Raw genomic sequence first — 15,641 nt, 5'->3', positions numbered from 1 at the left:
GGCTTTGAATTTCGATATTGCACTCTCAGGATTTTTAATATTAAACACCCATCTTGTTCTTAGTGGCTTTTTATTTTCAGGCATGTCAACCCTTTCATATGTATCATTATCCACAAAAGATTGAAGCTTCTTTTCAATAGCCTTTTTCCAGTCTTGAGCATTTGAACTTGCTAAAGCTTCATCAACTGTGAATGGTTCATTGTTGTTTGTTTGGGCAGCATACATTTCGTACTCCGGATATTCTTTTGGTTTTGCTACACGCGAAGACTGCCTTAAACTGACTTCCTCTGTTGAATCTTCTTCCTCAATTTGATTCTCAGGTTGCACATCAGCTTCCTCTTTATTCTCGCCTTCCTCTGTTTCAGTTTCCATCTCTGTTTCAGCCCAATCGCACATTATGCTTGGTTACATAACTGTATCATTTTGACTACTTTCCTTTGTTTTAGGTCTATAATCCTCTAAAAATACTACATCTTTACTACTTATTATCTTCTTATTCACAAGATTATAGAATCTGTGGTCTTTTGTATCCTCACAGTAGCCAACAAAAATGTATTTTTGATTTTTTGCATCCCATTTTCCTCTTAATGGTTTTGGAATCTGAACAATGGCTTCACATCCAAAGACTTTCAAGTGCATTAGATCCGGTTTCTTCCCAGGCCATGCTTCATAAGGTGTCTTGTGTCTCACAGCTTTGGTAGATGATCTGTTAATTAAATACACTGCTGTTGGCACAGCCTCTGCCCAAAAACACTTAACCTACTTCTTGCCTTTTCTACAATGGTTCTGTTGGCTCGTTCTGCTACTCCATTCTGAGGAGGACTTTAGCGAATGGTAGTCTGATGCCTAATACCCATTCCATTCATCTGTTTCTTAAACTGTCTGTTTACATACTCTGATCCATTGTCTGATCTAATAATTTTAATTTTCTTCTCAGTCTGTCTTTTGACCATTTTGCAATAAAGAACAAATACATCATTCACTTTATCCTTTCTACTTATAAAATAAACATAAATGTATGTAGAAAAATCATCTATGAATGCCAGGAAATAGAAGCTACCTCCTAAGGATTCATTCTCCATAGGCCCACAGAGATCTGAGTGTAGATCTGCTATGACTTGATTTAAATGGCAATCTAGCCTGCTTCCCTTGCAAATACACCTCACATTGGACATTATTCATTCCATAATTTTCCATCCCAGTCATATTTTTCCTATTCAAATGTCCGAGCCCCCTATGCCATAAGAAACTTTTGCAGCATAAACAAAGTGATTTCCTGTTTCAGCAGTATTTTGAACTGTATTCACTTTGTAAATACCTCTTACATTACTTGCAGTAGCTACAATATCACCACAAGAATCTATCACTTTGGCTCTCTCTATATGGAAGATAACTGTATTACCCTTCTTTACTATTTCGCTTACTGATAACAAATTAGTTGCAATGTTCTTTACATAATGTACATCATGAGCAGTAACAATTTCCCTTTCCACATTCACAAGCAAATTAAGATCCACTTTTCCTGCGAGTTCACACCTTAACTTACATCCGTCAACTGTGGAAATTCCAATGCCAGTCCTTGACTGAACATCATACAAACCTGACGGAGCTTTGGTAATGTGCACAGATGCTCTTGAATCTAGGAACCATTCTGCATGATCATCAATCGCTTCATTAAAAGAGTAAAAAACAGAAAATACCTTACCTTTCAGGGTAGCCTTTCTATCAGGACTACTAGAATTAATGTGCTAACTTTTCATTATACTGTGAAGCAATATGTCCAGTTTTCTGGCATCTGAAACATCTTATTGGCTTCTTCTTCTTGTACTCAGAGTATAAAGCCAGTGCCGTTTCTTTTTCTGAAGCATTAGAATCTGGTTCAGTCTTCACATCCTGTAGGATCTTTACTTTAACACTGTCTGCTGTAACGGGTATTCCCGAACTTTCCAAACCCATAATCATTGGCGAATATTTGTCTGGTAGTCCAGCTAACAATAAATTTCCAATCCATTCATCTGCAATTTCAAAACCAATATTCCTCAGACAATTGGAGATCGAAATTATTTTATTCACATATTCATCCATGCTTTCACACTTATTCAATCTTGTGGTTATCAGCTCACGAAGTAATCCTACTTTTCTGGTTAAACCACCATCTTCAAATGCGTTTTTCAGTTTGTCCCATACCTTCTTTTCAGACATAGCCTTTTCTATGTGAACATAATTCACTGGATCAATCAAAAGGATTAGTTTTGATTTCAGCTTCTGATCCTTAGTAGCAAAACTTGATTCTGTAGGTTCCAATTTACCGTTTATGACGTCCCGTAAGTCATCCAAGTGCAAATACGCCTCAACAGCAAATTTTCAGGTCACGTAATTTTCATGCCCTACAAGCCGCTCTATTTGCGGTATCTGTGTTGTGCTCATTTTGCAGTTATTTTTCTTCTTCGTATAGTGTACACAATCCAACTTTATACAAACTTCCGCGCAGTTTTTGCGCAAATACACGTCACCTTAAAGCTTATTATTTCGCTTTAATCCAGTAGCTGGGCCCATAACCTGTAGTAGTTTATGCAAATTAATGCAGCTAAATGACAAGTAACAACTATTTAAGGGACAAAATAAACTTTTGCTTTATACGCACAACACATATTAATACATTTGGCTATGCAAATACATTACGTTGCCCATCAACAAACATGGAACATGTATATTCCACAGAGTCTAATGCATTTTGCACATCATATTTTGTGCGCCACTATGCATGCTGGAAAATGTTTGTTCACATATCCCCAACACATTTGGGAAGCAAAATAAATGATAAGTGATGACGGCAGAAGTAGAGAGGGTATAAAATGCGTAGTTGTAAATCAAGAAAAGCTTTTCTGGAAAAGTCTTTTCTGAAAGCATTTTGTATTTAAGGTAACCTCGTATGAAAATGAAACATGGACAGTAAGCAGTACACACAGGAATAGTGTATAATACTTTGAAATGCTGTGCTACAGAAGATGGCTGAAGACTAGATGGGTAGATTAGATTACTAATGAGGAGGTACTGAATCAAATTGTGGAAAAAATAAAATTATGCCACAGTGTGATTAAAAGAAGGGATTGATAGATAGGTATCAAGGAATTGTCATTAAGTGAAGGAGGGAAGGATGGGTGGTAGAAAAGGAAGGGGGGGGGGGGGCTAAAAGTGTTAAGAGAGAGGCCAAGGCTTGGATGGACCAGGGAGGGAAGTTGAATCATATCAGTCTTCTGGACTGAGGGCCACAACATTGTTAGGTATTCTAGTAATGCATTTTGAAGCAGGCGTTTCTTTACATACTGTAAATGTTAGTATTAGAAATGCAAATAGTTGGATCCCTAAAATAATTAGATCTTGATGCCAGAAAAAGAGAAACTGCACAAAATGTGTAAGAAAAGAAATGCTCTAACACACGAACAAACATACAACATATTACAAAAATCGGCCAGGTACAAGTAGAACTCGCACTCTGAGGATTTCATAAAAACTTAATTATGTGTATAGACAGTTGATCCATCCCAGGAATTGAGAACCTCTACAATTTTTGTCTGTTACTGACACTGAATTGCAAGACTTTTGGTAATGTTTCAATTTTAATTTTGAAGTCTGATAACAAATTACAAAAATTTTTTTATTCATGTGATATCATTACAGATTTACAATTTTCTGATTTTTTTCCTTTAGTTGTACTATGAAACCTGGCACCTTGCCAAATTTTGTGATTCTAGATCAATGGGAAGTACATTGTTGCATTTGATGAGTGAGTTTTCCAGTATCAGAATACGTGAAATAAATGGCTGTATCTTTTGATTGCGTTGGCTTAGAAGCTTCAGTTTGCTACACCACCAAGGGACTGTAGACCTTAGTTTGTGGCATAAATTTCTACTTGATATGTTCCACAACCTGGAGGACCTCCTCACTACGGATCAATTGGAATGAAAGTAAATCTAAATCTAAAATATGACTACCCTTTCCAGAGAAAACTAGTTTTTAGCAGTCAGTCAGTCAATCAGGCAGCCAGACAGACAGACAGGCAGAGGAACAACAAAGTGATTTTAGATGGGTTCCATTTCTACCAACTGAGGTACAGAACCCTTAGATATATAATGTGTGTGTGTGTGTGTGTGTGTGTGTGTGTGTGTGTGTGTGTGTGTGTGTGTGTGTGTGTGTGTGTGTGTTTTAAGAAAAGTAATTAAACAAACAAAAAAAAGTATTGATAACTATATTCAAAATGCAGTATATGAAGTAAAAGCTATGTGGTACTTAATCAGGAAGGTAGTAGGTTAATATACTGTTCTAAATTAAAATTGCACCAGGAAGGTCAGCAGATACGAGTTTTTTGTGATTGTGAGAATATGGTATAAAAGAAAGAAAACATTACTTAATTTGTAAGTTATTGGAAGGCTACAGAGTGTGAAATTTAAAATGCAGAACTGTCACTTCTGGTAACAACAGTGGCTCTGACCGGGATGAGCATTGAGTTAAGCTAAGCTTGGATGATAGAGACTGGTATATTAATTTACGTGCTGCAACTCTATCTCAAGGTTGCTCAGGACAGCATGGGCAACGTGTGGTCTTGCCTTACATGTTTGAAAAATAATGTCACAGAGAACTCGAAGACAAGACACAACCAACAGCCTTATGATGTCATAAATGTAAGAGCTACTGTCCAAATTATTGGCTGTGTGAAGCAGATGTAACAGTGTGAGACAAGACACAACCAACAGCCTTATGATGTCATAAATGTAAGAGCTACTGTCCAAATTACTGGCTGTGTGAAGCAGGTATAACCGTGTTGTGAACCCAATCACTGCCAATAGTATCATGTGAGGTGCTGAGCCTATTAGATGATGACAAATGCACTGTTGCAATGTACATTGTTCTTGGAACCTCCAGATGTCGATACATCCTTTGTGATACTGTAGACGGAACTGGAAATCTTCTAAAAAGCCAACAGGGTGCCACTCCTGTGTCCAGTCTTATTGTTGGGTAGACCATTGTTGGTCTTGCTATCTCTGCTGCCCCCTTAAGGAAAGCTGCAACAGCGGTTGCTATGCTGACTGTCAATGATGCTATGATATTGTTGCAGTTTTCCTGTGGAAACTTGTCATGCTGCAAACAGTTCCTGTCTCAAGGATCATGAACTGGCTGTATGATTGCGTATGCCGTAGGCCTGACCTCTCATGTGCTGGTCCTATGTGGCTGTTGAAATCCTGCATGGGATTGAGTATGGGTCTCATTATAAATTGATTCCATATTCATGTGACAGTTGTGGGATCCTGACCATCATGAACAGAAATATCATCAATAGTCTCTATCACTATCAAATTGCAAAACATGCTGTTAGACATTTCTCCTTCTTACTTGAGGCTAACATAATATACTTGTAAACAACCAACATCCAGATGTGATTTCTGAGTGAAAAACATGCTGTTTAATTTTTCCTTACATACAGAATGTAGGTGAGGTCATTCCTTCCTACACCATGTGGTTGCACTGAAATGCTTATCATTTGTACATCCAAGCATGTCAGGCACTTCGTACTAATTTGAGATTTGTTTCATTCTGCATTCATTGTGTTGCAATTTTAATAGCCCGCAGCATGTAAAAAAAAATGAAAATCCTTAGTTCAACAAAAACAACAAACATATTCACTAATTACTTTACTACAATAGCTGAAGATTTGAAACTAAAACACTACATCAGAGTAATCCAATCAGCTAGAAGGAAGGCCCCATCTAATAAAACTCAGTTCCTTTTTAGCAACGTAGACAGAGTAGTAGTAAAAGCCACTAAGAAACCGAACACACACAGCATTGGCATTGATGCTTTATCTGACCTGATCATAGAATCTCTTAAAACATGTATGTAAAGCTCACTCAAATCAGAAGTTTTTCCAGATGTGCTGAAAATATCCAAAATAGTACCAATTCATAAAGATGGAGAGAGATATATTTTAGTAATTACTGTCTAATTACTTTGATTTCCATTTTATCAGAGATATTATATTGATTAATTGGATAGCTAAAAAATCTACTCACCAAGTGCCGGCAGAACACACATAAAAGATTGTTGTGATTGGCAAGCTTTTGGAGCCAGTGGCTAGAGAGGTCTAGGAAAAGGGGTAGATTTTGGGAAAGTCACCCAGTACTGCAGGTCAGGTGAGACTTACACTACGGGATGAGAAGGAATGACTGAGTGTTGAGGACTGCATCGGAATGAGAGTGGAAATCCTGAGAGCTTAATAGTGGGAGACAGGGTAATATGCAAGACAGAGATTACTATTGAAACATCGTGCACTAGTTACTAAGTGTGAGAAGCTAAGTGCATTGCACGTAACAAAGGTGGGAGGAGGCAGTGAAAAATAGATGGGAAAGACAATAGAAGATGTAGAGGGCTAAAACGGAGTGAAGCAAAGAGTAGTTACAGTGAAGAAAAGCTGAGACGGAAGAAATTAACATAAATTAAGGCCAGATGGTTGACGAGAACCAAGGACATGTTGTAGTGCTAGTTCCCATCTGCGGAGTTCTGAGAAACTGGTGGTGTCTTGGGGAAGAATCCAGATAGCGTGTGTGGTGAAACAGGCACCGAGGTCATGAATGTCATGTTGTAGAGCATTCTCTGCAATAGGATATTGCGAGTTACCAGTATATACCCTCTGCCTATACCTATTCATCCTAATTGATAATTTGGTGGTGGTCAAGCTGATGTAGATGGCTGAACAGTGTTTACATAATAGCTGGGATATGACGTGTCATTTCACGGGCGGCTCTCCCTTTGATGGTATATGTTTTGCCAGTTACAGGGCTATTATAGGTGGTTGTAGGAGGGTGCATAGGGCAAGTCTTGCAGCGGGGACGGTCACAGGGGTAGGAGCCATAGGGTAGGGAGATGGATGCAGAAAGCGCATAGGGTCTGACAAGAATTTTTGACTTTCACAAAATCTACCCCATTTCCTAGACCTCTCCAGTCCTTTTCCTTCACCCTTCTTCTTTCCCCTTCAACCCTTCTGCCTGAAGGAGGAGCCACTGGCTCTGAAAGCTTGCAAATGACAACAGTCTTTTACATGTGTGTTCCGCTGCCACATGGTGAATAGATTTTTTATCCATCCAATTAAATAATTTTATCAATAATTGATTGTTTTTGTTGTTATACTACATTTTTATGTTGTTTTTTATATAACGGGATGAAAACATTCATTATACCAACTGATTCACAGTATGGCTTCAGGATCCAGAAATTGACACACTTCTGTACATACCTATGTGTACAGTGGTTCTGATGTATGGTAAAAGACAAGTAACAGAAATATTTTTATGTGCGACTGGATGTTGATATGGATGGACATGTATTGGGCACACCAATCTCCCGACTGTTGTCAGTTTTCATGACCAGAGCCACTACTTCTCAGCCTAGTAGCTCCTCAATTGGCCCCACAAGGGCTTAGTGCAGCATCTTCTTGCCATCAGTGCTTGGCAGACCCAGATGGTCAAGCATCTAAGTGTTAGCCAAACCTGGCGGCACTTAACTTCTGTGATCTGATGGAAGCTGGTGTTACCACAGTGACTGGTGAGGCCGTTGGGGAAAAAAAGTATTTATAAGTGTACAAAATCGATATTTTCAGATATAGCGATATGGGGAAGGGAAATTTAAGTAGACTGCACTAGCTAAGAGCATTGGAGATAAGGTAGATCTGGTTAGAAAGAAGGATTTTTTGGGGTAATGAGTGCATGCAGGGACAAAGGTGTAGACATTCTCATTGCATCAGTAGCTATGTTATTAACTCTCTTTTGAAACTCAAGATGTTACTCACCTCTCTAAGATAAGAGGAAGTTTATTCCAGAGTCAGGTTCCTGCTACTGAAAAGGACTTCAAGAAAGTGGCTGAATTATGGATTGGAATAGAATGTATTTTGCTCTGATGGTAACAGGTGTTTCTGCTATGTTGAAAACAAGAGTGTTGAGATCAAGGAGAGATATGAGGGACAGTGTAAGTTGATAGGTCAGTAAAGGAGACAGTGAGACGGGAAACTCTGCGCTTCTCTGCATGCAGCAACGACAGTTGTGCATTATGATGGTGAAACATGATCAAAGATTGAACATCACAGATATATAGAACACAGGCATTCGTAACTAGTTCGATGTTGTGAGCTTTCCAGAGAAACATCGTGCAGGATAATACCACTGTAATCATTAATTGGAAGTATAAAAATGTGTACAGTTTTCTTTTTCAGGTCAAAAGAGAAAAGATTTTTATGTTGTTGTATGGCATGGAAAGATACACATGCCATCTTGCAAATTGCAGCTGTGTTCAGTCCAATGTAGATTTTCATCTATTCACCATCCAACATAATTTTTGATGTTTGTGTAATTTTCACTATTACTGAAGTAGTTTTTTTGCTGATTTCAGGTGTGGTGTTAGTTTTTCTCTATCACGCAGTTTTTTCACAAAACAAGTAAACTCATTTTTCGTTTGAACCTAAGCTCCACAGAGAGAAATGTTGTTGCAGTTGATAAATCTTATTTCCACAAGATGCAGTAGTTGCAGTATTATGAAAAGGAAAGTTGCTACTCACCATATAGTGGAGACACTGAGTCACAGATAGGCACAACAAAACGACTATCACAAATAAAGCTATCTGCCGGTAAGACACTCATCAAAAATAGAAGACACACACACACACACCACACACCACACACACGCGCGCGCACGCACGCAACTCACAAACACGACTTTTTTTGTTGTGCCTATCTGCAACTCAGCATTCTGGATTTTCCATTGTTTGATTGATGCAGTAGTTGGTCACACACATTACAGCCATCTGGCTGCTAGGCAGTAAGCTATAGTTCATTGTTGACATGGTGTAATGTTGTGAGGATATATTTGTGTTGTTAAATGTAGTTTTTCAGCTTCTTTGAAATGAGTTCTCATAAGTGTTCGAATAACCCAAACAGACTGTTATGTTTGTTGTAACTACTTAATTGCTAAGCAAAGACAGGACCTTAAGAGTTTTGTGGAAAAATTCTACCACACATTCTTTGGTATAAGGCTTGGCAATCGAGACAAAAGCTGTTCAGTGCACAAGATAAGCCATACATGTACCGTACATATGTTGAGGGTTCGAGTGAGGAAAAATAGGGAGAGGAAATCAACACCTTTTGCAACTATCAAGGTTTGGAGCGATTTGCAAGATCATATTTATGGTTAACAATTATGAGAAGGACAAATTGCTACCCATAGTAAAGATGACATGTTGAGTTACAGACAGGCACGGCTTTAGATAGAATTTTTTATGGCTACTGTTGTTTATCATCACAAGGTAATCAATGAGTTTCTGTTCCATTCACATTTAAATTGTATATGAAGTACCAAACAATGGAAAATCCAGTATGGAATGTAACAATGTTATATGAAGTACCGGTTCAGTTTCCAGCAGGGGCTATATCTGTTGTTGGTTAATACATGGGCATGTCTGAGTTTAGCATTTCTCACAGCTTGATTGATGCTCTTCTGCTTCTGCTTGTAAGCAACATGATTTTCAGATGTAGCTCGTAGTTTTTACATCTGATGAGCATTTCACAAGGGTTTGTACAGAGATCACATGTTTTTCTTTTCTGTGTCAATGATTTAATGTTGAATATCGTGTCCCACAAAACCGCATTAGTTGTTGTTGACTTGGCAATTATAATAAAAACCGAAAAAGTGAGGTCCTTCAAGAAAAAATAAACACTGTCACTAACTCAGTGTCAGATCCCATTTAAACCACTAATTATAAATAACAAGAAAACAGCAACACTAAATTTTCACGCTGCACAAAATATAAACAGCCAACATTCTCAGGTTCAAGTGACATGAATGTCACACATAATAACTCAAAACTGAGGAAAGGTTAATATCCTCTAAGAATTGAAAAAAAAAATTAAATATACCATCAGTGCTCTATATCTACAACTTGGAAACTTTACTGTTCAACAAGAAACATGAAATTAGTAAATAAATAAATAATAAATAGAATTCATAAATTCACAGTCACTGCAGAGGACAGGATTGTCTTCATGTGTAGTTTTCCAAAGCCATCTTCTAGAGCAGATGTGACATCCATAGCCTCTCAAGTTTATTATTCCACTTATTAGGGTTCATTTTTTCTTTCAAGCCTCCCTCCCTTCCCAATTGCAATTGTTATTTTGCTGATTTGAAGGGTGAATAATACAATGTTTGTGGAAATCTGTTGTACTTTGAACTCAAGTTTTAAGGCACATTGTGTTCAAAGACATATTTATTCTGGTACTGTCTCTTGTATGTTCATGATTCTTTGCAGAAATGATTCAGAATTTCTGTTATTTGTCTAAGAACTACAGTTCTCTGAGAACTACAGGAATTAATGATACACAATGGTTAGGAAGTACTCTGTTCAACAGAGTTTGAGGGTAAAGAGTGATTTTGATTCTCAAGATGAGGTGGAAGAAGGTGAAGGTAATTATGTCACAGAGAAAGATGGTGAGAGGCTGATGAAGATGGAGAAAGGGATAACAAAACAAGGAAACTTTTAATTGGGAAAAGTAAATAAGACCATGTATCTGACATCATCACACTTACTCTCCTGGAGTTACAGGTAAAGTTAAAAATGCTCAAACTGCTATCGAATGTTGGGATAATGGATCGATTGATGAATCTGTACGTGGACACTACCAATGATCATTCCTCTGGAGAGAGGGACATCAACAGCAGGAATCTACAGATGGAATCACCATGGAGGAACTTTGTGGGACTGAAGGTGATGGCGTTGAACAATTCATCCTCATGATAAATGTCAAATGATTTAAGATCCAGATACCTTTCCATCATCTTGACAAGTGAACTACCAGAATTCAACTGTATTACTCTGATTTCTGGAAAATTGTCAGTACAGCTATTGCACAGAGAACAATGTATAAGGGGCATTCAAATGAAACCTGGTCATTAGTGTAAAGTAATGGTAACAATTTTATTAACTCAAAAATGTAGTTATACACAATACACATACTCAAAAATAGTCGCCAAAACTGTTGGCACATTTATCCCATTGCAACAATAGTTGGTCGATTCCATCCTTGAAGAAGCTAGTAGGCTGCTGTCGGATCCACACCTGGACTCAGTCACACACTTCGTCATCCATTGCAAATCGCTGTCTGCGAATAGCTTGTTTTAGAGCGCCAGACACGTGAAAGTCACACGGTGAAAGGTCAGGACCGTACGGTGGATGTTCCATCGTTTCCCACCGAAACTGCTACGATGTCATCTTCAACGCATTGGCTGTGTGTGGGCGGGAATTACCATGCAGGAGGATAACGCCATTGGACAACATGCCTCAATGTTTTGTCTTGATGGCTTGTTCTGTAAATTGGCTTGAAAACACTGGGCATTGATGGTGGGTCCCTGTTCCAGAAACTCAACAAGTAGTGGACCCTTGTGAGCAAAAATGGACATTATGACCTTCCCAGAACTAGTGTGCATGGCCTTTGATTTCTTTGGAGGTGGTGAAGTTGCATGTTACCACTGCTTGCTCTGACAATTGCTTTTTCATTTCAAAATGGTGACACCATGTTTCTTCACCTGTGACAATATGTGACAGAAATCTGTATTCCTCCTCATGATAACATTGCAGATGACTCAGAGACAGCGCCATTCTAGTATTGCCCTGTTTGGCAGTCAGTTGGTGGGGAACCCACTATGCACAGATTTTTCGAATGATCAAGTGTTGATGCATTATGGTGTGGGTGGTGCCCGCAAATACCCTGTAACTGATGGATCTTGTCCATGTTGATTCTGCGGTAGTCCAAGACTAAAGCATTCTCTTCTGCAACCATTTCTGGTGTGATGACACGATGAGCCTGTCCAGGAAGAGCAACGTCTTCCAGTGACTCGAGCTGCTCGAGGAATCGTTTGCACCATTCTACAGTGCTTGAAATCTCAGACTGTACTCACTGTACACAGCCATCTTCCGTTAATGCATTTCACGGCCTACAACTCCCTCTGCCACCAAAAATCGAATCACTCCTCGTTGTTTCTGCTTACTCGCCTGCACATTCGGTAGTGGACGATAACTTGTGTGACCACCTTCTCTTCGACGTGAAACCACACTGCCACTACGCAACATCAAACACTGTGCACGTGTCAGTCTCTCTGCCAATAGATCGTGCCACCATACCCGCAGTTACGTGGTGCCACCTTACGTGTATGGTAAAGATAGAAGCACTGACCAGGTTTCATTTGAATGAACCTCATAGCTGTGGATGAAATGTTTTCAAGGTAGATGTGTATTTCAGCAGTACATACTGTGAAAACCAAATGTGTATGTAATAAAACAGTTTTCTCCGGCTGATGCCAAGACAAGTTTCACAGTCAACATGGATATTTGTGTTGGAGAATAGCAAGCATGTCTTTTATGTGCCATTGACAAGCCAGGTGAAGTGGTGAAGAGAATGGCTAAACAGGTATTTGGATCCAGTCACTATATTACTGCCAATAATTTTTTGCTGTTTTGATGTCATCAGTTATCTGAAAACAACTGGCTGCCATGCATTGTCAATGTGAGAAAAAAAAAAAAGATGCAATTGTCATCAGATCTTGTTGATTTTACAGAGAAGAAACAGTACTGTAGTATGTTTGGCTTCAGTCGTGGGATGCTTTCAGTTTCCTACATACTACATGACAACAAATTTATGATTCTTGTAACTTTGCTTCATAGTAATGACACCATTGATTATGATCATGTATCTGGATGGGAAAGAAGCCAGAGATAGTCACTTTCCACAAGTCAACAAAAGATTGTGTTAATTCTACAGATAAAATGTGTGGTACTTACAGTGTGAGCCACAGTGTCAAATGTTGGCCAATGATAATCTTTTCCACAGTATTGGAAGTGTGTGGTCTCAATACTCAGGATATTTACCTCTGAAAACAACTGGAAAAACTTTATAGAAGAATGTTGTTGTAGAAATATACTGAAGAAGTAGGAAAATGATTGAAACCCCTCCAGCCTGCAAAGCTGCTGAAAAGATTTCTTGCTTTAAAAGAACAAGCAAAATCACCATATCCCCAAATCTCAAAATACTTATATGTACAACTTACACCTTAAAAGTGGGACACACAGAAGGGTATTATCCCATGTGTCCCATGCAGATGAGGTCTGAAAACTGTGTGTGTGTGTGTGTGTGTGTGTGTGTGTGTGTGTGTGTGTGTGTGTATGTGTTTGTGTGTTTGTGTGTGTGCATTTCTTTTGCTAATTCTGTGTGATTGAGAGGGATGCTAGCAGCATATAGCTGCATGTCCAGAAAACTGAAAGTGTTTGTTGGTGGCTTAAAAATTTTAGTTTTTTCTATTTTGTTCCTTTCATGGTCAATTGATGATTTTCATAGAATCCAGTTTTATTTGCTCTATCTCTATAAGTCGCTTTGAAGGTTAGTGATTATGTTTAGGGTGCTAAAATAGAGAAACAAGTGATAGGTGAGTTCCCAGTCTGTACCTGTCAGGGGCACTGCAAATGAACTCATGAGTCTTAGAACTGCCCCAACAGAGTTTATTACTTACATTAACTATCATGGAAAGAAGTAGTGTACTCTAAACAGTTTAGAAAAAAACTTCCAAAAATATGCTTTCCAGTTCTATCATTAATGTTGGAATTATTGCTGTTATATGTGAAACAAAAAAAAATTGTAGATAATTATAAAATTCTCTCACACTACATATTCTTTTGAACTTATCAATTTTCTTTTTGTGTTTAACTGTAACATCACACTAAAATGTCAGTGATGTATTTCGTGGAGGTAACTTGTCATCTTTTAGTTGTAAACAATTTTAATTTTGTGGTGCTGCGTCTCACTGAACATAGATAATGATTTCCTTAATGAAGCAGATGCTGTAGGACAACTAGAAACCAACACTTACAATAAAATTTCTCTGCTTTGTATAACTCATAGTGAATTATATGTTACATGACTGTTTTGTACACTTCTGTTAATGACTGGCAACTGTGATGCCCATTGTGTTCACTTTCTGATTTTTTTAGTAGAGTGGGGTTTAATCAATATTTATTTTGCTCTGTTTTGTTTTTTATTTTCAGAATCTACTAATCAAGGAACTGAGTAACACAAATCCCGAGAGAGGGCATGTAACTTTTGCACAACTGAAGCCACGACTTATGAATCTGCTGATCAATGCTCTTCAGGTTGAATCAGATTCTCAGAATGCACAGATGCTTTTAGGTATGCTTTAACAAAAGTGTAAGTTAATGTAGCTGCTAATGATTTGCCATCTTTTTGAATGGCTCTTCCTTTTTCTGTTGCCCATTGATCAGTGAAAAATAATTTTAAGGAAAAGAAGCAAAAATAAAGGAAGCATCATTAAATAAAAATAAATTGTTGTAAAAAGAGAGAGGGGTGCTTGGTAAAGGAAACTTGAACATTTATTTGACTAATTGTAAATGATAGTCACATATTATAATGTTTAAGGGATAAGTGTTGCAACTGACTAATCAAACCATTGCTACAATTTAGCATCATCATAATTGCTGGTATTCAGGTATCACACATGGGCCCACATTTGAATTTATCAGCATACGAGGTATGTTCAAAAATTCTGGAACTTCGTCCACAAACTTTTTCCGCACTTATCATTTACTTATTGTGCATGATCTTCTTTGAAATACTCTCCTCCACAATTGATACATCACTCCCAATGTCATGTCCACTTCCAGAAACAGTCTTGGTAGGCTTCTTGCTGGGTCGCATGAAGTGCCATCTGTGAATTTTCTTTTATCTATTGTTGCAAATCTTTGCCCTTTCAATGTGTTTTTCAACTTTGGAAATAAAAAAAAAAAACGGTCCGTAGGAGCCAGGTCTGGAGAGTACAGAGGCAGCATAGTGATTTTGTGTTTTGTACAATAGTAACACACCAACAGATGAACGTGCAGGTGCATTATCATGATGCAAGAGCCATGAATTGTCTCGCCAAATTTCAGGCTGTTTCCTTCTCACATTTTCTCGCAGGCATCACAACATGTACCGAATGTACCATCGATTAACAGTTTGTCTTTGTGGCCTGAATTCATGATGAATTAATCCTTCAAAGTGAAAGCAAACTATCACCATGACTTTGACTTTTGACTTGACCTGACGAGCTGTTTTGGTCTTGGAAAACCTTTCCCGAACCACGGTGAAGACCGAACCTTGGTCTCGGTACCATAACTGTAGACCCGTGTCTCATCACCAGTTATGGTTCTCTTAAGGAACATCTCATTCTCATTTGCGCGATCCTGTGAGGTTGAAGGTCTTGAGCCATGGGACAAACTTGGTGGAAACATGATGCATACCAAGATGCTATGTGAAGATTTCATGACATGATCCAACTGAAATGTTGTGTTCTTCTGAAATCTCTCGAACACTCAGTCTGTAACTGGCTCACACAATTTCGTTGACGTTCCTGACGTGAGTGGGTCATCTTTAACTTCTGTGCAGCCATTTTTAAACCATGTGAATCACTTGTAACACTGAGTACAGCTTGAGCACTCATCACTGCAGGCTTTCTGCATCTTTTGGTGTTCCTGTGTAAAGGTTTTCTTGAGTCTTATGCAAAAT

The 15,641-nt window shown here is 38.3% G+C and overlaps 1 protein-coding gene across 9 annotated transcripts in view; it reads left to right on the top strand.

Annotated features, from left to right (window-relative positions):
- Window positions 1-15,641, top strand: part of LOC124619295 (ral GTPase-activating protein subunit beta) — a 370,359-nt gene that overhangs the window by 180,380 nt on the left and 174,338 nt on the right. For all 9 annotated transcript variants that reach the window (XM_047145577.1, XM_047145575.1, XM_047145576.1 and 6 more), the window contains one exon: window positions 14,129-14,270. In XM_047145577.1, coding sequence (XP_047001533.1) covers window positions 14,129-14,270 — 142 coding nt within the window. The remainder of the gene's footprint in view (window positions 1-14,128; window positions 14,271-15,641) is intronic.

This window comes from Schistocerca americana, chromosome 6 (assembly GCF_021461395.2).
Source record: "Schistocerca americana isolate TAMUIC-IGC-003095 chromosome 6, iqSchAmer2.1, whole genome shotgun sequence".
Lineage (NCBI taxonomy): Eukaryota > Metazoa > Arthropoda > Insecta > Orthoptera > Acrididae > Schistocerca > Schistocerca americana.
Note: the sequence above shows the minus strand (reverse complement) of the source record. Positions and strands in the feature narration are given on the sequence as shown.